This window comes from Formica exsecta, unplaced genomic scaffold (assembly GCF_003651465.1).
Source record: "Formica exsecta isolate Colony F162 unplaced genomic scaffold, ASM365146v1 scaffold71, whole genome shotgun sequence".
Classification (NCBI taxonomy): Eukaryota; Metazoa; Arthropoda; class Insecta; order Hymenoptera; family Formicidae; genus Formica; species Formica exsecta.
The window spans coordinates 444,266-469,766 of NW_021853477.1; the positions used below are offsets into that span (position 1 = coordinate 444,266).

At 32.1% G+C, this 25,501-nt stretch overlaps 1 protein-coding gene across 2 annotated transcripts in view; it reads right to left on the reverse strand.

The window, feature by feature from the left end:
* The window catches only part of LOC115243267 (collagen alpha-1(XVIII) chain), a 334,384-nt gene that overhangs the window by 214,545 nt on the left and 94,338 nt on the right, over positions 1–25,501 (reverse strand). For both annotated transcript variants that reach the window (XM_029820094.1, XM_029820093.1), the window contains exons 3-4: positions 10,885–11,153; positions 9,278–9,553 (exon numbers count right to left, since the gene is read on the reverse strand). In XM_029820094.1, the coding sequence (XP_029675954.1) occupies positions 9,278–9,553; positions 10,885–11,153 (545 nt within the window). The remainder of the gene's footprint in view (positions 1–9,277; positions 9,554–10,884; positions 11,154–25,501) is intronic.

Here is a 25,501-nt window from a genome sequence, read left to right on the forward strand (position 1 = left end):
ACTCAATAATAACTCCTTTATTAAGCGTTATAGAAAAAAATGGTACAGGACTTTTCTGTTCAGTTTACTGTCCTCTACCTGCTCACGAGCGTTGTCAAGGGTGCTTTGGGACATCCTGTATACAGGATGTTCTAAAACTACCGTAATTAAAACTTCATTTTAATGACAGATTCCTTAGAACATTTTAAAACGAAAATCCTAATACAAAAATGTCGAGGCTATAATAGTTTTTAAACGGGAAGCGATTATATTTTACGAATGACAAGGCTGAAATTTTGCGTGCTCAGGCACATCGAAATGACAAGTGAAAAAAGTGCTTCTATGAATGGAACGCCTTTTTTATGATATTATGATTATCGTATAAATTTACAATAGCATTGTCATTATATGTTTTCCCGCTTCTCTACGCATTGCATTAGTACATTCTTTTTACGAATAATGGATGCAAGAAGACATCTCAAAAATGATTCAAGTAAAAATTTGCGACATGTTTCAACTTCAGCTGTCAAAGTGGTCGATTAATGTTACCATGAAGGTGTCCACTATTTTGCCTGAGCGCGCGAAATCTTACAATTAGCCTTGCCATTCGTAAAATATAATCGCTTCCTGTTTAAAAACTATTATAGCCTCGACATTCTTGTATTAAAATTTTCGTCTTGAAATGTTCTAAGGAATCTACCATTAAGAGGAAGAACGGTAGTTTTAGGACACCCTGTATATACAGGGTGATCCTCGTAACGGTCGCCACGATTTTTAAGGCATTTACAATAATCTGACATAAAAAAGTCATAAACAGAAATTTATCAGTTTCTAACCGGCAACAAATTGCAATAATAAAAATTGACCAAACATTTTTTTTCCGTAAAAAAGCAAGGTCATCTTCATTTTTTTAAATGGAACACCCCTTTTTTTTATTGCATATTCTTGTAGCTTATCTCGAGAGATTTCCAAAACACTATAATAAAGTATTTTTTCCGTCGCTCAAACTTTTAGGATGATATCTTGAAAAATTATTCTGAGCATTTAAAAAGTTTATTCACATACATACACACATAAGCATAGTGAAATTATTTTAAACGTGTTGAAAATATACGCATTCTGTTTCTTTTCTCTTTATGGCGTTTCGCGAAACGACGATGAAGGTTGTCGGAAGAGGGGGTCGTAACAAATTATATATTCTCGACATTTGTTAGTAATATGTTTTATCCGAGTTAACATTTTTCTAGTAACTAAGATTTTGTTTCTTTTCTATATCTTACATTTACGATTCATTAAACTACTAGATAGACATCGAAATTAATCCTTGGACATCTCGCTAGATAATAGCGGTCTATAATTCGGGCAAATATACGGTGAAACCAAGACAAAACTCGGTCAGCTCTTCATCACCAGCGAAAAAAAAAATGATTTCTCCGTTTTGTTAATCTGGTGATTAAACTCATTAATTTTTACCGCTATATGGCAAGTGTGTAATTATCTCCGTGATTATACAATAATGAAGGTATATGGAGTTGCTACAACGGGCCCGGCTGCTCCTAAATGGCTAATTTCTTCTAATGAAGTAACCGTCGCACACAGCCTCCCAACGGGAGGCCCGTAATGGTTCTCATTGCGAGAGCGGAAGTGGCACGAGCGAAAAAAAAGCTGCAAGCCTGGTCGCGTAGTTAAAATTTTATGATCGCGCGTATCGTATTTACGAGCGGCTAGAGCAAAGGCATGTGAGAGAACCATTGTTAAAAATATCATCTTATGCGGCGCCGCTTTAATTAATGCTGGCTAAATGAGTCGCGCAGCCCGAGGTTAATTAGACTTGACTGTTTATAGCATTTTTCAAGACGTTGTCTAAATAGAATCGTCTCAATCAGCGTTGTCGTCATTGTCTCAAAGGTTAATTTCGTCATAACAATTACAAAATCGCGCATTATATTGTCTTAGAAAAAATTATTACTCGTTAAAAAGAATATCAGTCTCATTAAAATTTATTGATTTATTACTTCGAATATATGTATTGTTCTAACAATTCTGGAATATATTTAACTGTAAAATGATCAAATAACAAAGCAAATGTACAACACATATGTATAAGTTTATTGTATTTTGATGAAAATCTTATTATTATCTTAAAATATTTGTTTGAGATTGTTTTACGAATCAAAAAAATAAATATGTCATATATATGTATTTTTTGTTAGAGATTTCAATAGTTATTTCAATCAATTAATATTTTCAAGTATTTTATTTATAAACAAAACTAAATTATTAAATTTAATAATTTGCATATCATGTGCTATTTACTCTATTTGTGACTAATTTTTTAAAATTCCTTTATCAGCCTGTATAAAAATCTTAACAATCTTTAATATAGATATGTTTGAATTAATACGGATAGAATTAACATTTATCTTAGCTACAAATAGCTCATGATTTCAATAAGAACTCCTCGAGTTGTGGAATTCAACTATTAATAGATCATCGCGCTGACATTTTTCACGAACGACTAATTTTTAACAAGGAAACCACGATCATTCTTTTCCCCGGCCGAGGAAACGCGCTTTTGTGTCAAAGCTCAAGGAAAACGAGGCCGGTCGACTGTCGCTTTTATTCGAATGATACAACAGGCCCCTGCGCTATTCCAAGACTCTATATTCCGTATTCCGGACTTGCTTATGTTGGCGCACGATGCACGTGCACTTTGTTAACGGCACGGGCGTTTTGCTCCGACGCAACGGAAGATCCTCGGGGTATTCTTATCGCAGAATTCGCCTCGCGCAAAGCAACGTACTAATTTTTCCATCGCATTGTACGCTGCTGTTTGTAACATTGCTGCTGTTTGTAATAATACGGCGGAATTAAAGGGGCAACGCTGGGGTTAATGGCCCCCTTTTTTTCGTCGCGACATTAAACTCCGCGCGGATGTCGAAATCCTTTTCTTACTTTATCTCGTCGTAGTTTTTTTTTTTTTTTCTCTACGTCTCTCTTCTTTTCACCGGTATATCTTATCTTGTAATTGGAGTCCTGTAATTTCGAGATGCACGGCAGTAACATCATCACGAGATTTGTCTTCTCTTCGCGATAACTTTTCAGATATTTCGCAAACGTAGCAACGCAAATTCTATGCAAATTTAAGCATCATATATAAAAGTTAGTTTTGCGGTATTAACATAATATAAAGCTGACATGTTTCTAACGTAAATAGAATATACGTGGTGCTACAATATTTTCGCATTCACACGTAATATGACACTGCTCTCTGAATATGTTACAAAAATAAAACTCTTAGTTAAAAGATCTTTTTTAATCTAAATCGTTTAAACGGAAATATCTTTTAAAACCTAATTTAGATAATCTAATACAGTTTTATCATACGGTTTAAACATAAAGAAGACTAATTGGCTGTCATATTTTATAAATGAGACAGTATTTTTGTATCTTTAAAGTCAACAAAATTAAGTCAGATTAAACATTGAAATATTTGTGTGCACAATCGTCAATATTATATTAGTATTAAAATAAAATGTTTCATTATTACTGCGCTAATTATAGAAATTTATTTAAGCTGGAACTTTGCTAGTTATTATTGAAGTTTATTATAAATGAAATTTATTTATAGATTTTGTAAGATAGCAATCGCTGATGGATCTATGTATAGGCACGCAGCGTGAACTTTTCAGATATATGCGGCACGCGAATAAGCATTTGCGTACATACAGAATAATTACGGATTTTAGAGCATGCCGCGCATATTGCGAGGCCGGTGTGTGGAGATGAACCGCAATGCAGCAAAATTGCCCAAAACACTCGGAATAACTGCGGTTCTATGAGAGTCAATCTATTCCGGTAATGGGAGATTAGTAATTTATCGACAAGACTGTTCAATTCTCAAATGTCAAAAAGAATCGAATTTTCCATTTTCATTATCTCAGAAAAGGCATTTGTTTAGGAACATGAAGAGGTTTGTAACAACGTAAAAAGAGAGAAAATTTAACAAAATACAAAACGGTTAGGAGTTGCCCATTTGTTGTAGATGCAAATATGTTTTTTCGTAATAAGTACTGCTATCTATGGCTAACTTGTGTTATTGGTTGTAGATTGGCGCCATCTATATGGCGCCAATCTTATTTTAAAACAAACTGTACCCCTGTGCATACGATATTTCTTTTTTAATAAAAGTTCAAAGTTTTTAGCCCAAAAAAGATCGATATCGAGGCAAGAATCTAGTCGTCGTGCACTTTTTCTATATAGAGCATCTAATTCGATAAGTGCAGCATTGCATTCTGTACATATTAGAGAGTATATCAAATTAGTTTTGATCGGTACTTTGTACGCCGGAATATACAACCGCCGTATTTACTTTCTTTGTGTTGGGGCAAAATCGGGTACTTACATATCTCATATAATGAAAAGAGGAAGCACTGTTATCCTGCCTTTGTCTCCCTACAAAAAGCAATTAGAAACGAAAACTAACACTCAGAAAAAGAAACGACTAAAAAAAAAGCTTTTTGAGACTCCTAAAGTTAAAAAGTTAAATAAGGAAGTCCTGCAGCAATGTCGAACAAGAGAATATCATTATTTGTAATTTTTGTCAATAGAATACATCTTTATATTGTACAAAACCGGGTACTTTGACTTCTCCACAAAATCTTGTTATTCTTGGTAATCAAAATTTTTTTTTTTAGCAGCTAGTCTTATTTTCTCATAGTTTAAGGTTCACTAAAGACTACTAACGATCGGTAAAATTTTGTTTACTCTCAGATTTTTTGTAGGAAGACAAATCCTAAAAAGTACCCGGTTTTACCCTACTTTTCCCTATAATGTTGTAAAAATATGTATTTGATTTTAGCATACGAATTTATTTTGCTTATGTGTGAAAAATGTTTACTTTTTTCCACTAGATAGGTATCATGATATACAGTATGTTTACAGTACAGTTCCTTTTTTCGTATTTTACATTAAATTAATATTTTTGATGTGTTTTATTACTAAAATATGACGGTTGAAACCGAGTCAATATGACACGCAAATAATAAATGTTTCGCAAAAAGAAAAGTGATTATCATAAATACACACAGAATATTTCTTATTATAAATATAATAAAATAAAATAATCAAAATTATTTCATTAAACGAAAACATCAATTTCCAACTACAAGAAAACTTTCTGGGCGTAAAGTTAAATTTGGTCGATGGAAATAATAATATTTTTCATTAAAATATGGAAATTGTTAGAAGAACAAATTTTTAAAAACTTTTTGATATGCATGATATCGTCAAATAATTATTATAAATCCTACACAAGTAATTTTGCAATCGAGCGAATGCTTTGTACAATATTTCTTTTATTTCTAATAAACGCTTTTTTTTATTTGATATGTATAAATATACAAAATATAATTTTTCGAAAAATATAATACGTAAAACTTATACGTCTCATAAGAAATAAGTATATATGATTAATTCTTATGAAAAGATTCTTAAAGAAAAGAGAAAAATTTTCAATCGACAATATCATCGGCGATTCGCACGTTACTTTTTCAATAATGAAAACCGTTTGGCAAATCGTTGCAAACTTTTGTACGTGCGATCGTACAAAATGCACGTGGCCACTACGTAAACCACATTGCTTCCGCTATAAAATACGAATATCATGTTGTATTTTGAGAAAATTGTAGCTCGTTTCGTATATTTTTCTTACAAAACCACCACCTTGCAAAGCATCTTCCGTCGTCGTCGTCGAAAGAGAGAGAGAGAGGGAGAGAGAGAGGGAGAGAGAGAAAGAGAGGAAGAGGGGGGAGAGATAGAGAGAGAAAGAGAGGGAGAGGGGGGGGAGAGAGAGAGAGAGAGAGGGAGAGAGGAAGAGAGGAAGAGAGGAAGAGAGGAAGAGAGGAAGAGAGGGAGAGAGGGAGAGAGGAAGATAGGGAGAGAGGGAGAAAGGGAGAGAGGGAGAGAGGGAGAGAGGGAGATAGGGAGAGAAGGAGAGAGGGAGAGAGAGGGGGGGGGGCACAATTTATAGAGATTAGCCCGCGCGGGGCGAGAACTTGCGAATTGTGTTGATCGGAATGGCTGCGAAACTTTTCCACGTTTCGTTGTTATCCCGGGGAAATGTGAAAAAGTCAAACGAAAGACGCGGGGAACAGCATCGCGAGACTGAAACGACAGCGGATGCACGATAAGAATGTCCCCCGGGTGCGATGCAACTCTGTTCCAGCGTCCTTGTTGCGCGAAAATGCAAGAGAAGCTGAGCAGATCACTAGAAATCGCGCGAATGTTCTTCCACACACATATTCGGACATACTTTCATGTCTGATTATTTTTCTTTTCTTTTTGACGATAGAAGAAATTTTAATAACCTTTTGTGTCAGCATAGTTCTGACCACACAATACATAAGAGAGGGCAATTGCAAACTGAAAATATATAAAGCTATATATATATATATTTAATGTGCACAGATAAACTATATTTTACTTACTTTTAGCAATATTTTTTTTTTCTATTTTTATGCGAAGGATAAAAGATGCGAAACATAAAATCAAGTATGTGTAATAATAAATGTTTTTCTAAATAACAAAATATTTTTAAAAAATGTTTTTATTTATAAATAATAAAAATGTTTTTTAGATATCATGCACTCGCGAAACATTAAATGTTGTTGGACCATTAATATTTACACGTGATGCAATTATGTATATCCGCATGCATAACAAAATGCATTAAGACGTACACGTCCACTAATAACGGTGGTATATATATATCAACAATTTTTAATTTTAATAATTAAAAATACAAGAGGCAAAGCGCGATTATATCCGAAAATTATCCATTTTCCAAATTTTGTTCCCAATTTTATCACAAGCGTGATTCCGTCGTCGCAGGCGTCAACTGTTTACCATCATTTAGATTACACATCATGCATTTTGATTTAATTTTAAAATGAAAAAAGATTCTTACGAATAAAATTTTCACATTAAAATATGAAATGATATTCTTCTTGCTCATATTGATGCAACTAAACCGGAGATTATCTTGCATTAAGATGATCAATAATTATCGACTTTGCGATACGGACGATTTTAATAGCATTTATTAAATTAATAACGACAAGAACTTCGGGTTACAAAAAAGTGGAGCATGCACGTGTGGTTAGATAGTAATATATTGAGATAGGAAAATAGCCGGATATATATTTTTATATAATTAATAACGAAACAGTTTATATATATATAAAGTTCAAAATCACATCTTTTCGTTTGACTTTATAAAAGGATATTAAAGAAGATATTAGAAGGATATATGAATTAACACGCAAAAGTCACATTTTGCATTTATAAAATATATATAATAATGAATAAAATTATAAAAAATTTTCTCGCGCAACTTCATTAATGTTGCGTACAAATTAATTATCGCAAGAGAATTCTCCATCGCGCAAGATAAAAGCAATGCAACGTATAACTGATTTGAAATATTGCAATATGATACAGTGCGTCTATTATGGAGGATAACTAATTAACGAAGGATCGAGTAAATCAATGCATTTCGTGCATCGATGTGCAACACGTGGCCCTTGTGTAGATGGTCATATTGCGTCAGGATGAGAACTAATTATCCCTCTTCTGTATTGGTGATATGTAATCACGCTGTCCTCGCTGTTAATATGATATAGAGGTTCTAAAGGACCGGGATGATACATAAATACTATTCCCACGCTCTCGCGCTGACAAGTAATATTAATTATTTGGAACAAAGCATGACTCATGAAAACATCATTGCTTCGAAGAATGCTGTTTTAATTGATATGTTATATATACATCGACGGTTTTATATGGATTAATATATAATAATCGGTTTTATATGGATTAATATATATTAATATATACGATTTTGTATGAAATTTATGCATTATCATAGTCGCTGGAATTTACCCGAAATAGCTTAAATTTTTCGAAAAATGTTTATTATTATTTATTAATATATGCATTTTTATTTGCAATTACTTTGTAATTAAATGCTAGTCTATATACAAATTTACAAAAAATAAGTTTAAAGAATTATATGCTAAAAGATCATTACAATATCAGTTTATGTATTGCTATTTGCGCGAAACTAAAGTACAATAATAATACCATTACTGATGTTGGACTAATATTTCAGCATAATTTTTTTAGAACTTATCTTTAATAAATATATGACTCTTTTAGCATAATTTTTGAAACTTATCTTTAGGCGCAGATTATTATAAAGTGCAAAAAAATCTCGATAATAAATTGCTGCTCTCTGAGTCGACAACTGCGAACGACGAAAATCTTTCGGTCTTTATTGTGTGCAGTGTCCTTTTCGAGCCATTCGAATGTTCTTTGAGAGAGCAATAGTGAGAAACCGAGGCAACAGATCTATAACATCAATATAGGATCTCGATGAGATCTTTCGTACCCGTTCCATTCCTTCTGAACCTGCTACCCCTTATCCGATGGCGCTCCCCGCATTTTCGTGCCATCCTTTTACCTCGCTCTCTTTTTTATTTATTTTATGAAACGATGCCGGATACGGTATTAAATTCTTAAAGGATGTACCAATACGGATTTATCTTTTATGACTTGCCGCTTTTAATTCCATGGCCGTTTGTTCTTGCGTCTTATTTTGAAGTTTATGGCTGACCCTCTTAATACGACGAGACTCGTGAAACAAGTAACAAATGTGTAAGGAAAAATTCATTATAGATTCTCGAACGAATCATTTTCGTCTCTCGAAAGAATGCGAGAATTAATCCGTGATCTTTTTTTTCAACATATAAAGAAAAATATGTATTGAATCTCGAAATGTATTAGATTCATCTTTAAACGCACTCAGAGTACCAAAAAGAGAGTTTGGCAAATGTAGATGTATTCTTTTTTAATAAATTCGTTTATATTCGTCGAATAAACGAGATAAATTTTCCAGTGTGTTCGGAACAAGAGGAAAACGATGTCGTTCGAGAAGACGTCGTGTTGCGTGGCTTCACGAAACGAAATATGTTCACCCTTACACTAACATCAACGGTCGCGAGTTCACGCAAGTTCGTTTGTCTCGTGTCAGTCGACTCGGGAAAAAATTGCATTTTCGATTCACGGAAGTCTGTTTATTCACGTTGCTTCGTTATGAATACTCATTGCAAGTTTAGCTAGGTCGGTTTCCATGGAAAACATCGCTCGCACAATAAGCTCTACTCGTTTCGTTTCGCCACGCAATTTTTTCTTTTTTCTTTTTTTTATGGCAGAAACGAAAAGTATGCACGGTACTCACGTCGTATCGTTCCTGGATGTGGGGCCCGGCTTGCGCGATATAGAGCGTACTGGCGGTGTCGAATACTAATTCCTGGGGGATTCTGGTGACCCTCTGTCGGGCCATCTCGTGGCAATTGAGGTAGAAGGTGACATCGGTCGCGGAAACCTTAATGACGATCTTCGACCACTTCTTCGTAAGCTTCGGCACGGTAAATTTCGCCACCTCCTCCGAGTGCGAATGCTCGTCCGAGTTTGTATAAACCAACGAGACGTTCTGGTTCGAGCCCGGTCCGTCCTGCCAGCATAATCGAGAGAATGTAAAACTCTTGCAGATCTAGCTTGACACTTTGCATTCTAATTACATTTAAATTTCGTAATTAATAAAATGCAACTTTGCATGAATATAAGATTAAGCAATTAATTATTGAAAAAAATAAAGGTATATTTTTTTCACACAATATTCTGCATTAATAGATGAAAAGGAGGCACGATATAAATATATTATCACACACACATTTAAGAAAAACCACAAAGCAAAGAATTGTAAAATTAGATAATTTGAATAAATAAATAGTATCGTTATAATTTAATATTTTGAACAATGCCGATAGTTGAAAATATCCTTTCGAATATCGAAGCTTTCTAGAAATGTTCAAAGTAATCCGCTTTGCTTATCGTTCGGAGCACGTACGTGACATGTTACGAGAATAGCCCTTAAAAGGGGCGCGAGAAGAAATTTTAAGATTAAATGATACTATCGAGAGAAAGGGAATCGGAAAACAGAAAATAGCGTTTAGTAAATATTATAGAAATAGCTATGTGGTTTGAGACAATTGCATTTTAAAGACGAAAAATCATAAAGAACAAAAAAATCATTTTTTAAAAATATTATATTACAGTATGTCTTCTCAAAAAGCATTCTTGACATAAAAATGTAATTCATAATAAAGATGCACGCAGAATAAAAACTGCTTTAGGCACTATTGTAAGTATTTTTTAATTAAATAATAATTATGATTAAATGCTTAGCTAAAAATGTAACTATAAAAAGTAATTATAAAAAGTAAATGTAATTATAAAAAACTTTTTCTTTTTTAACTCTCTAAATTATAATCACAATTTTGATTATGATATCGCTGTGAGAGTAATATTATCTAAAAAATAAGAATAAATAGGAAATTACTGCAAGAAATCTTATCACCACAACCACGTATATAATAATCTCTTTTCCGCTTATTCATTCATGAAATAATATTACAAAAATATCGCAATTACATTGATAAAATCCTGTTAAGGAGCTAACTACCCAGATGTTAAAGCGTATTTCTTTATAATTTGATATATAAGTTATATATCAAATAACCTTCTATTTCACGTTCATTTTCTCATTTCCGCAAGGCATTTGCCTCCTTTTTCATCTCATATACGCTATTATTTTCTTCAACATTATACTATTACTCGTTTAGTCATGCCGTGTAGCAATACGACTCGCTCATAATCTTTAATAAAATCGTATAATGTTTTGTAAAAGAGATATCTCGGCGAATCGGAAATAATTTAAGTCGTTGCAAAAGTCTCGGTTGCAGAAAAAATTAGAGATTTAAGAGACGTATATTATACGCTTACCGAAATTCTAATGCCCAATTGGACGACGGTTTCGAAGGGATTAAGGACGGCAAAGAGGTAGCTCGTACGGAAAGAGGTCGGCTTAAATGTGGCCACTAGAGTGAACTCGGCTGGCAACTTTTCCGGGAGGTACAATCTGTGTGGTTGTTTCACTTCGGATCCGGGTCGAAAGCCAAATGCCGGGAATCCGTCCAGACCGTCATCTATATAAAGATTGTTATCGTCCGTCATTGACGACACCGACGCCTCCATTAAATCGTATACTACTTCTGAAAGCATAAAACATCAATAGTTTCTATTAAATTGAGTTTAACTGTGGCAAAGTCGTTAAATGTTGACGGTTCGAGCAACTAATTGATCTAACAATATTGAATTATCATAATAATATTAAATTGAAATGCTACATAGATTGATAGGTGTAATCGAGGTTATTTGAGAACAAACTTTGAGCAGAAATAAATTAATGCATGCATAAATTAATGTTAATTAAAATTGTTGATATTGTTTTGTTTGTGAAACAATTGTTGTTGAAGTAGAAAAAAATATATGGTAAGATATAACGTATGATTTTCCCGCAACACTGAAAATTATAAGTATTTTTGATAAAAAATTCTAACAAAGATTATTCGTAATCCAGAAATTTAAAAAGTTATCTCTTTCTACTAATTAATCTTATCTTAATGAGCTTTATTTCTACTTGCAGAATTTGTTCTTGGATACAAAACAATAATCTGTTTTGTATAGACCTTTTTGTATAAATTAACAAATACATAGTAATGCATCGCTTCATATACACATTCTGGTCCGATTAGTTATGGGAATCCAATGAGAACAAGGTTAATTAAGAAAACTGTTAAGAACGGGATATTTCGCGAAAAAGTGTTCTGTCCGAGAAAACTACGAAAGAGTAGTTCCGAGCGAATGTAGAAACTTTAATTAATTTTTCGCGCGCGGGTTTTAAGAGTCGAGAGAGAGAGAAAAAGAGAGAGAGAGAGAGAGAGAGATTAGTAAGTGATATTCTAATAAGATTATTTCAGGGTAAAATTATTTAACGATTAACGTATCTAGTTGTAAATTTGTTGATTGTGTAAAATCGAGATATGCCGAAAAAATTTTGTCATCGATTCCTAAAATGAAAAACCTTTAACAAATTAAATCACAAAAATTCTATTATTTATTGGAATATTTAAATGTAAAAAATTGCTTTGAATATCGAAAAATAATCTTGTTGCAAAAAAATGCTATTACTAGAAACATTTTTGTAATGCTGACAATTAATAAAAGAAAAAATATCGATATAAATGAATTGATTTCTAAAAATGTATTACATATCTCCAATTTTGCAAATATTGTTGAGGCTTTATAATAGAAATTTATAATATTTCGTAACGGAATTTTTTTTTATATGCTGCATCCAGAGAATAAGAGTTTTAAATCATTTATATGAAGTTTTTATAATATCGATAATTACTGAATAAAAATATAGTAAAACTTTATTGTAACAAAACATTGTGTTGTATGCGTGTGCAATCTGTGCACACACGGTATGATTAAGATCATAATTCTTTAATATATGACAACACCATTTTGCTCGCCATGCGTCATGCTTCGTCCTATGACACTCGATACATCGCGTGATATTCCACGGCTGAAAGCCCGATAACCGATATTTATTGTCGGGGACACAGGTTGCCGCAGTAAATCGCATTAAAAATCCTTCGTGCGAGCAGACATCGACACGCTCGACTAGTCATTGCTAAAAGACGCTCCTCGTTACACTAAATCATACCTAATATTGTTGCATGAAGGATTCATCAGCACATACTAAAATATGTAACTTTGCTGCCTTTGATAAGCACGAGTGAGATTATTCCTAAGAATTATGTTATTAATTAAAAAAACGAATGTTTTTCCATTTCTTTTTTTTATATTATGTTTTCTAAAAAAATATACAAACGTTGAAGCCAAAAAAAAAAAATATTTTAAAATAGTACCGTATCCAGATTAATAAAATATATTATCTTTACGTATAGTGCTCGCTTCATTCATATCTTTTTTCCTACACATATTCTCATATCATAAGCAGTTGCTCTAACAGCGAAATTCGTGAGCAAAGTAAAATTGTCCAACGAAAATACACGTAACAGCATGTCGGCGAACAGCGTAGGTTAAATTATCGTCACGCCCGAGGTAATTTCCAAATTGCATTTGGCTGCACCATATTCTCGTGTAACATATTCATTTCTATGGTCACGAGAACGTTGAGTGCCCCACGAATTCTCGTTTTCCTATCCGACTTGTTTTCTACAGGCTACATTTTTTTGCGAACTGCAAGTAGAGTGGTCTGTTCTGCGAAAGTAAACCAATTTTTTATTTATACAAACTGCAAATATGAAACTGGGTGAATATATGTCCGACGAATATATTTCGAGATTTGAGAGCTGTAAGAAAATTGATAATATATATCTTATATGTATGTATTTATTAGATTTATTCAACAACACAACAAAAAAGTATCTTCAGTTTATATTATCAGTTAACAAAAGTAAAATTACTGATACATTATTTATTAATAACAAATTTTATATGAATTTTTTATATCGTTTTTTTAATATCCTTGAATATTTATTCTCCTTACTCTTAAAAAATCAAATCTTATCAATTTCGAGACGTCCTTAATCACGACTAAAAAATTTGATTTGCACAATTGTAAATGTAACAAACATTATCATCGCGTACATGTATGTATATAAAATGTAGAAGAATCACTATTTTTTTTTCTCTAAAGAGAGATGGATTGTTTAAAACGTACTTTCTACTGTTTTCCGATTTTCAGACAGATTTTGGAAAATATCCGAAACGTTTGCAATAACAGTAAAGAAGATTTCAATGCTTGATGGATTGCAGCGTCGAATTGATATGCACAGTGATTCGAACGCCGGTATAGGAACTAACCGCGCGACCTCCTACGCCCGTATACGCTCCTGACGCGGATCTCTATTTTGCGCCGAAATTGCGATAGGCCCGAGTCATTTCGAAGCTCAAACTAGGAAGCACGGAGTATGCAAATTGGAAGAGGTGATAGTAATTAAAGCGCGAAGACGGGACTTAATGAACGAGCGGATCTCGAGTGTGCGCTTTCTTTTCATAATAATCGTCACACGGAAACGTGATTTCACAGGAATTCGCTTATAATACATTAATGGAATTTTATTTGTGTTTAATTTATTTCGACATTAATTAATAACTTTCTTATTATTTTCTCGCGATAAATGTGTCACGTTCACATTTCCGTTAAAAATCTTGCGCTATCATAAGTGTATAAAAGATTTATTATTACGCTTCTCTCTCTGAAATTGTAGATGAGATTTTTCGCGCTGATATATTCATATATTTTGCAATAACCATATATTAACAGCTATCATTTTTACATCGTGTGATGAATGCTCGATATTTGTATATAAAATAATAAATTATTATTTTTTGTAAAAACCACGCAGTCGTATCAGTAAAGATTAAAATGGACATCATCGTTTACCGATTGCACAATTGCATTCCACTTCGATAAATTAGCCAAAACTTTGTCATTTTGTCGTCGGGAGTATACCTTTAAATATATTCCAGCGTGAAAATAGTTTTGAATTTTCTAGAGGCTTGGGGATATGCGCGCGCAAAATTGTTATTTTGTTCGAGGATAATTAGGTAATAAACTCCATTCGCAAGCGCGCTTATTGACGTTCAAAAAATTTATTACAAATTATTATTATAATAACGTGCATAATATGCAATTTTACGCGAGTCCGCTCCGCCATAATTCTCGCTTCCATCTTCGGAATTTTGCGCGAATACATTTGCATAAATTCGTATGCCAATTCGCCGTGTCAGCTCGTTACAACTTTCCCGATGGCGCATACAAGAATCCATGAATCTCACAAATCGAACAAACGAATTGAACGTTTCAATACGAGTCGAGATGCAAATGTCTTCTTTAAACTCTCGACGCGCGAAGAGAGTTTTGCTGTCGGTTTCTATGCATCTATCCACGCTGCAATGCAGTCTATGTTGTTTGTTGCGGTGTTTGTTACAGGCTGATGTTTTTATTTCATTATCTGATTTTTGCATGATGTATTTCTGCGTTATTTTTCGTATTATTTTGAATGTTATATTGTTATATTTTTCTTCCATTAGCACAAATAAAATTACTTAAGATGTATCAGTATATATAACTTATAATGCGGTTATATGTATTTCAAGATAATATACACAATAGTATACACAAGATAATATACACAAGTGTTATTTCAAGAAATAATGCATATACATTATTTAATGTTTACCTGAGTTTGACACATGTATAATTAATGATAATTATATAATATTATTTAGCAAGAAGATTATTTTATTTATTGTAATAACTATAATTTATATAGTAACAATTTGTTATTTTTACAAATTCTAATATAATTATCTAGTTATAATTAAAAAATGCTATTAAAATCAAGATGTATAAAAAGTTTGTATAAAAATTGATTTGATCATTGATAATAAATAATGTTGTCAATTTTCCTAACGGTTACGTTCCAAAAAAAACTTATCAAACATCAGAAGTAAAAAATCGAGTACACATGTAGGCAACATTGTCGCTATTGCAAAGCCTGGTCTCCGTGAGAATAAAACGTGAGAAAGACGTCTTGGGAGACATTCTTACATTCCAGCAAGTTTCGTGATCTCCCATCAGGGATGGCTCTTTTCTTCGGTCTTGCAATTCTGCAGTTTTTGCGAACGGTTTATTTCTGGCGCGCGGAGAGTACGCTCGTCTCATATTTTTGCATATTTTAATGCACGAGAGGAATGCTATTGTTAGCTATCTTCACATATTTTTAAACGTACAGATTGATTAAAATGAAATCCATAAACAGTTTTACAAAAACTATGTGAGATACATGAAAGAACACACATATTACATATATGTACAAATTGTAAATTTTAAAAAAGATATTATTTATTATTAAAAAACGTTGAAAATGAATTGAGTATAGCTGCGGTTAAAATAAATATCAATATACAATAAAAATCAAATAAACAGATTAAATTCTTATAAATGCATAAATATAGATTTTTTTATTGCATGAATATTGCCATATAGAAATAATTAATACGTTATAATATCTTCCTACAAACTACATGTATAAAAATATAATATCTCTTCTAAATTCTCTCTTTCCAACCATGCTACGTGTGGTAATTGTGGAATATTATAATTAGTTATGAATCTCAAAATTAAAATTTTATATAATAATGAAAAAAATGCCCATGTAATGAGAAAAAAATCATAAATTAGTTAGAAAACAGAATACACAAAAAATACGCTAGCAATATATAGCCGTAAAAAACAAATATGGTAAAGACAATAAACAACAAATTAATTAGTAAGGCTCCGAAATATTAACAAACAAAAAACCGTAATTATAGAAGGCAATTAGGAGCCAGCGCAGTATGTAAGGCGGTTTACTTTTATTAATATTGACAGCTTTTTTATTTTTATTTTTATGTATTTATTAATTTGTTTATTATTTATTTATTTTTTGACGATTTTGTTAATGGCGATTTTATAATATTATGTAAAGTTACCCATTATTTATGTTTTTGCGCTGAAGAGGGTCTCAAAAAAGACCGAAACGTTCGCGAATTTTATCTTGAATTAATAAATTTCAATTACGCCCTATATACTGCGCTGGCTCCTTATTGCCTTCTATAATTACGGTTTTTTGTTTGTTAAAGACAATAAACACGAATGGCAAAATTCGTAAAAAATCGAATAATTTTCATATTTGAATTTCTGCATCTAATTTCTCATATCGCAGAATTTTATAAATATACAGGTTGTTCCCAGGTTGAATGGCCAAACTTGAAATATGAATTTAGGACCTTAAAACAAGAAAAAATTTTTCTCTGGAAGTATGCTCGCAAACGCTTCGTTCAAGAGATATTGACTTCTGAAGTTATGAACTATATAATTTCGAAATGTTTCTTTTTATTTTTGTTTTGAAGATTGAAGGTCATTGACAGGCTTGTGTTCGCACTGCAAATAAAGCTCCGTACATTCGTACCAAATAATTGTTAGTTCGTTGAATGCTTTCTGTCATCGATAGATGCAATGCTTGTCTCCGAGCTGGAGGCCATCATTTTGAACAAAACATTTAATTATTAAATTTTGATTATTGTACAGCAATAAATAGAATAAACCTAGATTATTTCGAAATTATTCGTTCCTATAGTTCATAACTTCAGAAGTCAATATAACATTTATTATACACATTATACACACTTTTTCTTAAAAACAATTTTTTTTAATATCAATTAACTTGTCTCATTATTCTGTACATAAAAGTATTATAGTAAGTATACAGGGTGTTCCCGGGTTAAATGGCCAAACTTGAAATATTAATTTAGTACCTTAAAACAAGAAAAAATTTTCCTCTGGAAGTATGCTCGCAAACGCTTCGTTCAAGAGATATTGACTTCTGAAGTTATGAACTATAGGAACGAATAATTTCGAAATGTTCCTTGTTATTTTTGTTTTGAAGATCGAAGGTCATTGACAAGTTTATGAAGTGCCTATTAATGATCTTCAATCACTAAAACGGAGGATAGTGCAAGAGTGCGAAGAAATGACAGATGTACAATGTCAATCAGCCACTCATTCTGTCATCGATAGATGCAATGCTTGTCTCCGAGCTGGAGGCCATCATTTTGAACAAAACATTTAATTATTAAATTTTGATTATTGTACAGCAATAAATAGAATAAACCTAGATTATTTCGAAATTATTCGTTCCTATAGTTCATAACTTCAGAAGTCAATATCTCTTGAACGAAGCGTTTGCGAGCATACTTCCAGAGGAAAAATTTTTCTTGTTTTAAGGTCCTAAATTCATATTTCAAGTTTGGCCATTTAACCCGGAAACACCCTGGATATAATGCGATTAGAAATAAGCGCAATTTTTGAAAAAGGTCGACTTGCGATTTTATTTAAAGTTTCAGATAAAATAATTTCTTATCTTAAGAATGTATGTGTCATATGTCAAAACATCAACAAAAGCATGAAAATTTTGTAGGCTCTTCTACTATTTCTTTTGAGTATCTGTGCAAAACTGGAGCACAATTTTCTTAACGGTTTCGAAACTATTTAAGTTTAAAGTTGGTATTGATTTTTATGGAAAATCGCGTATTGTGTGTAGCACTTATTGACAAAGTTGACAAGGAAAAAACATTGTCAACAAAATAAAATTTTTTACATATATTAAGGAAACTCTAATAAATATTTGTGCAAAACTTGATTTAGATCTATTTATTTGTTTAAAAGTTATTTACTAAAAATTGTAGAAAAATATCCTCTCTCTCTCTCTCTCTCTCTCTCTCTCACACACACACACACACTCACTCACTCACTCACTCACTCACTCACTCACTCACTCACTCACTCACTCACTCACTAAAATAAATATTAATATACTAAAAATCAAATAAACAGATTAAATTCTTATAAATGCATAAATATAGATTTTTTTATTGCATGAACTGAGAGATTTCATAATACGATATTTGGCAATGTTACAATCGAAATATTTTTCCATATAGTATATATTTAATATTTTTATAATATATATATATATATATATATCACTCACTCACTCACTCACTCACTCTCTCTCTCTCTCTCTCTCTCTCTCCTCTCTCTCTCTCTCTTTCTCTCTCTCTCTTTCTGCCAATTACTCGTTTTTTTTTTATTTCTTGCAGTTGATTTTATTCACGGGGTATTCACAATCAAAAGTTTTTGTCATAAATTAGGAAAAATATGAATTATAATTATTTTCTTTTACGAAGACGTTAAAAATCATATTATATATTTTGTGATACTTTAATTTTCTTTTCATAATCCATCATTCATCAATCATTCTTTTTATAATCCAGATTTATTTATTTGATTTTTCAAACGGTATAAACGTAAAAAATATGTTTTTTTTTAATTTTGACAGTTTTTTGCTACTATTGTACAGCCAAAACATTTTTAAATAGCTTTGCACAATGGACCAGCGTAATATGCGAGGAATGCCAAGTTAAGAGATCCGCGAGCTTCCTCTTTCTTGCGCATCTTCTGTATTAAAATCTCTAAGTTGCTGGCATCAGAAAATGCTACGGAAAACAATGGCGCGGATGCGTCACGATAAAAGACAAAAAAAAGGTCCGTTTTTCCATCAAAAGTTCGAGTAAAGCCAAGTGAGGAACCGGTAGATGCGGCCTCGTTAGAAACAAGAATACGCCGCTATCTTGCGTTGTTTGTTATTACATTGGAAACTACTCGGTCGTCTACGCGCGAGAGCGACATTGTATTTTTAAGTCTTATAAGCTTCTGTTTATTGTGCATGGAAAATATACGCCGAAATGATTGTGCCTGGACTTGGATGTTTACTCTACGTGGAATAAAAACATTCTCCCAGTCTAGTGCATATACGCGACATATTCACAAAATTGCACCGCGAAAATGCGTTTGTTTTCGAACAATTATTACGCGCGGCCACGTAGACGAAAATATTTTCTATTAGAATTTGTCCAAGAGTTTGGAATAATATTTGTTTGCAATGTGCAGAAATATAGCGCAATATTCTTATTAAATTTTCATTATATCTTCACTTGTATTCGTTTTCTATCATGCGCAATTTATTATATTGTGCGGGTAACGCGAGATATATATTACAATATTTATATATTAGTTACCCGCGCAGTTTAACATTTTATTTTATTAATTATGATATCGTCAACAATTACGATAAGATGCAACGCTGCGTTTTGAAAGCGCTGTTGCGAAGAAGTAATATCTCGCAAATCGCGATGCAAACTCGTTTCCGACACATTATTTCCCACGTAAATTCTACCGACGCGATAGAAGAAGTTAAACGGCGAAACAAACAGCGTCGCTTAGAAGTTGGTAACCTCACGATGCGCGAGAGGAGAGGATAGCGCAAAATCAGATTACAAAAGATTGCGGCCAAGAGTGCCTCCTCCTCCTCCTCCCATCCCACCCCTTCTGATTCCTTCCTCCATTATCTCCGTCTCCCTCCCATTTTCCGCTGAAACGAATCTCGGGTGAGAAGCTAAGAGAGCAAGAGATCGGAAAGAAAAACAGGCGCAACTCGCTGGTAAATCGAGTTTCGAGCGAGAATTTTCCTCGCGATCTTGTTCGCGAAAATTTTAGCGGTCGCGTCCGACGTGTAATGTCCGCGACTACTGCTCACAGTAGTAGTAATCGAACGTTTTTGTCAAACGTCGGTTCGAGTGTCGGTTAGCAGATGGCGCCAGAGATTCCGTCGACCTGACTTGGGTTCGTTACAGTCGTTACCTACTTTATTGCCTAGCACACAATATGCACTTTTTTTGGAGTCTTGATTCTTTGAGATTTTATGTCGCGATTTTGTCGCGAATTTCTTTTAAAAAGATGTTTTGGCTGTACAATAGTAGCAAAGCTGTCAAAATTAAAAAAGAAACACATATTTCTTGCGTTTATACTGTTTAAAAAATCAAATAAATAAATCCGGATTATAAAAAAATTTAAAGTATCACAAAATAATATGGTTTTTAAAAGTCTTCGTAAAAGAAAACAGTTGTAATTAATATTTGTCCTAATTTATGACAAAAATTTTTGATTGTGAATACCCCCTGAAATTAACTGCAAGAAACAAAAAAAAACGAGTAATTTGCAGAAACAGAGAAAGAAAGAGAAAAAGATAATATTCTTCTACAATTTTTATTAGTAAATAATTTTGAAACGAGTAAGTGGATCTAAATCAAGTTTTGCACAAATATTTATTAGAGTTTTCTTAATATACGTGACAATTTTTATTTCGTTAGCAATATTTTTTCCTTGTCAAATTTGTCAATAAGTGCTACAATGCGCGATTTTCCATAAGAATCAATACTAACTTTAAACTTAAATAATTTTCAAACCGTTAAGAAAATTGTGCTTAGGTTTTACACAGGTACTCAGAAAAAATAGTAAAACAGTTTACGAAATTTTCATGCTTTTGTCAATGTTTTCACATATGACACATACATCCTTAACCATTATGATTGCATTTGCTGCTTCGAAAATCATTGCGACTTGTTACAGTAATTCTCGAAATATGATGTCAATCTTTTCAAGATATCTTTATCTTCTCTCTATATTTCTTAAATTTTTTTTTATATGTGAGGATTGTTTTATGCATTTGTAAACAGAGAAGACTATTCATATGATCATTGATTTTGAAAAATACAGAATTTATATTTTGCTGCTTCGAAAATCATTGCGACTTGTTACAGTAATTCTCGAAATATGATGTCAATCTTTTCAAGATATCTTTATCTTCTCTCTATATTTATAGAATTTTTTTTATATATGAGGATTGTTTTATGCATTTGTAAACAGAGAAGACTATTCATATGATCATTGATTTTGAAAAATACAAAATTTATATTTTCTAGTAAACTAACTAATTGTAAATTTGCAAAGGAATATTTTTCCTAACTTATTTGACATTTCGAAATGTTGTACACAATATAATTTATTTACAATTAAATACAATTAAGTCATTACCATAAGTCATTAAAGTAGTATTCCTAAAACACACAATATTTCCTGTCTTACACTATTTATGAGAAATGATGAATTGATGACGCAACTATGGCGTGACCAAACGAGTCGTAAATTTAGATCAACAGAAACTCCCCAGGAATATCAGGCTCATTGAATCGGAAATGCTGAAATACCACTTGTAACGAAGTATGCCAGAGCCCGTCTGACTCGTTACATTCTTCATCTACTTCGTCACTCATTTTACTCGGCTTACGCCAGCAAACCAGGTCGTCGCAATTGTTTCATTTTTTTTTTCATTCGCTTCCGAACTTCACGAGCGGCGAGTTCTTTTTTAGTTCTTCGCCGCTCATTACAAATGGTACTGATACGATTTCAGCAGAGATAACGTGCAAAAAAGATATTATAGAAATGTTCAATCAAGAGCAAAATATTAAGATAAAATATGCATTAAGCATTTCTGTGTTTTAATTTACAATATTTTTCACAGATGTTTCACAAACATTTGTAAAACACAATTTGTACTAATATGAGTTTAATGTTGAATTTAAATTTTAAGAAAAAGATTCTAATTAAGATTCTATTAAGAATCTATATCAAAAAATTCTTAACAATTAGCATATTCTTTTATCAATATACAAAAATTATTATAACATGTCAAAATCAGAGTTCAGGAAAATGACTATGTTGCGCTGATAGAATTTCGAAGTCATCAGCAACAAGCTTACACTAGCGATTATCCGCTGATAAGGGTCAAACTGTTTCATACTATATTATCCTTCCTCTATAAGACGTATTATCTACTTATGCCAAGAAACTTTCAATCCTAGTTCCTCGTTTCCTACTACAAGAAAGTGTCAAGATCAAGCAAGTGTCAAGATGAAACGGGATATTGCTATCGACGGAAAATTTACGTCTCTCGACATTGATGCTAGTTTTATTTACCGTAAAAGTTAGATAATTGTTTCGCGAGAATTCGACGGGAACGAAGAGCTATGTGTGCCGTTAGTGAAACGCTAATTGCAGGATGCGACGGGATTTAACGCACCTCAAAATCAAAGCAGATGCGGGTTCCGTGTACTCTCGCGACGATCGAGAACTCGCAAACAACTTGAAAGGGGTTAAATATTCGAACTCGAGCGACTGAACAAGCGAGTAATCTAGCTGGAATAGTTGCACCGATACATGAATAACGCGAGAAATAAAGGTGCTATAAATTTCGCGAATTCTACTTGTCTCTCTACCTTTATCATCGATAATTTTATGTTCTTTAATAAAATAACAATTATTCACACAGCCATTGCCATCATCAAGATTGATAATTATGATGGAGATGAAAATGACATTGTAAATGTTTTAATAAAATAAGTTGATAATTTAAATAATTAATCGATTATAGAAAGTAATTTCTCTTTTCACAGAATCTCAAGATTTCTTTTAGAGATAATATAAAAAGTTTATAAAAAATATATAAATACGGAAAAGTAAGGGAAGGTAATGGAAAGTATATTATAAGTATATTATGTCATGTCATAAAAGAATTTTCTTAATTTATAATTTTTAAAATATAGAAAGATACATGGAAAATAACACACAAAACTTCATCCTCATTACTCTTTATTTCCGAAAGTGTAAGTAAAAGTATTCATGAAGCTTACCAAAGTCCTCGAAGGGCGTAAGAGCCATTGTATAATTCTGCTCAAAGTACCGGATAAAATCCCCGACTTTCAAGCCGACTTTTGTCATTCTCGTTTACCGTGATGAACAAAGGCTGTTGAAAATAGAGACGTAAAATCACGAATTTCGTGTCCTTTATCCGAACTCTGTAAAATTTTCCGGATGGTGTGCGCCAAGTATTAATTGAAACTTTATAATTGGAGGACCTCTTCTTAACGATCGAAGTCGTACGAAGCACGTTCGAGTAATGTTTTATCATTTTGTGTCCTTACGGCAAAAAAAATAGAATACTCTTCGTTGAAAAATGTGATGAAATAATAGCTTTTGTTTCTAAAAAATCATGTTTCCTAACATCAAAAGATATCATAAATCGAAAAAAAATTGATGATTATTTATTTACCCAAAATTACTAAAATCAATTATCAGATATATAGTATTATCAATTATTGCATTAATATAATAACCTATTTGTAAATACAAGCAATATACATATAACAAAATATTTATGAAATATAATCGTGTATATTTATATGCATAATTATAAAAAAAATATAAAATGTAACATAATTTCTCTTTCTTTTATACGAGATACAAATTTTCATATGTGTCTTAATCCCAATTTTAATTTTTATATTTTTTAAATATTTTATATATAAATATACATAACTCTTTGTTATATATATAAAAATATAATTTTTTTATATTTTATTAAATCGTAACATCTAAACAGATTTATTTCTTTTATGTTTTATACTTTATTATATTAAATAGTATTATATTAAATAGGTACTTTATAAAACCGGGTACCCATTTGAAAACATGTAAAACACCGTGCGATTACAAAGTCTAGGTTTATTTATCAAAATTATTAATCAAAATACAATACAAAGATATATTCTATTGACAAAAATTACAAATAAAGATATTCTCTTGTTCTACATTGTTACAGGACTTTCTTATTTAATTTTTTAAATTTTGGCGTCTCAAAGAGCTTTTATTTAGTGGTTTCTTTTTCTGAGTGGTAGTTTTTGTTTCCAACTACTTTCTGTAAGGAGACAAACTCAGGATAACAGTTTTTCCTCTTTTCATTACATAAAGTGTGTAGGTACCCGGTTTTGCCCCAACACGAAGAAAATGACAAACACAGCGGCTATATATTCCGACGTACAAAGTGACGATCAAAACTAATGCAATATCGATATCGATTTTTTTTGTCCCAAAAATTTTGAATTCCTCTCAAAAAAAAAAATATCGTGTGCACGTGGGCACGATTCATCTCAAAATAATGATGACATCAATCTACAACTAATAACACGAGTTAGCCGAAGATAGTAGCACTTATCACGAAGAAACAGAGGTTTGACCCGCCTACCCGGTTTTACCCTACTTTCCCCTATATTTAAAAAAAATGAGAAAGTAAACAGTTGAAGAACCAATATTTGCGCTATCGCTATACGTACCGAGGAATCTTGCTTTTTGATCCCCTGAGGATTTGCAAATATCCGAAAACAAAGAATCAAACGATCAATATTTTACTTAAACAATGACCTTATTTCTTTTTATTCTACTTTCGTTCAATCTTTGCTATTATCTTCAAAGTCAAACAGAGATAAAGATAGAAGTGATTTCAAAATTACTTTTCTTTCCATCATGATATTTATTGAATATTTTTACCAGTGCTTTTTTTAATAATATAATTGATATGAATTAATCGTTTACTTGATATTTTTATCGTAGATTTTTTATACAAAATAATGAGAAATGCGATAGTCTTTTTCGCGAAATTGTGACATACAACTTTGCTGTGAACTGAATATCTTAAACACGAGTAAAATCTTCGAAATATTGAGTACTATTCACTATATGAATATCCACGTATGAGTATGAGAAAATTTTGAATACTGAAAAAGGCGACGTTTTCTTTTTCTGCATACGTTTTCTATCCTGAAATTTCTTTTGAAATGTCATTTTATATAAAGTGGCTTGGGAAGATTGACCTAGGCTTTTCTTCATGTTGAAACTAGAAGACGAGATTTAATCAGAAAACTTTGGACAATGGGACACCTTCTTTCTCTCTTAGCGTCCATTGTTCGACTTTCGTCAAAGTGCTTCTCCGTGTTTCACCTTGTACCCGCTTAGTTCAGTTGGAAATCTTTTCGCGAGAACTCTCGCTATGAGATTAGATTCTCTCTTGCAAGCTTTATCTTATTTTACGATTAATTTATCAGGATATGTTATATTAAAACAATTATTGCATTTAGACAATTAACATATATCATTTTATAAAAATTTACGAATGCTGAAAGACAA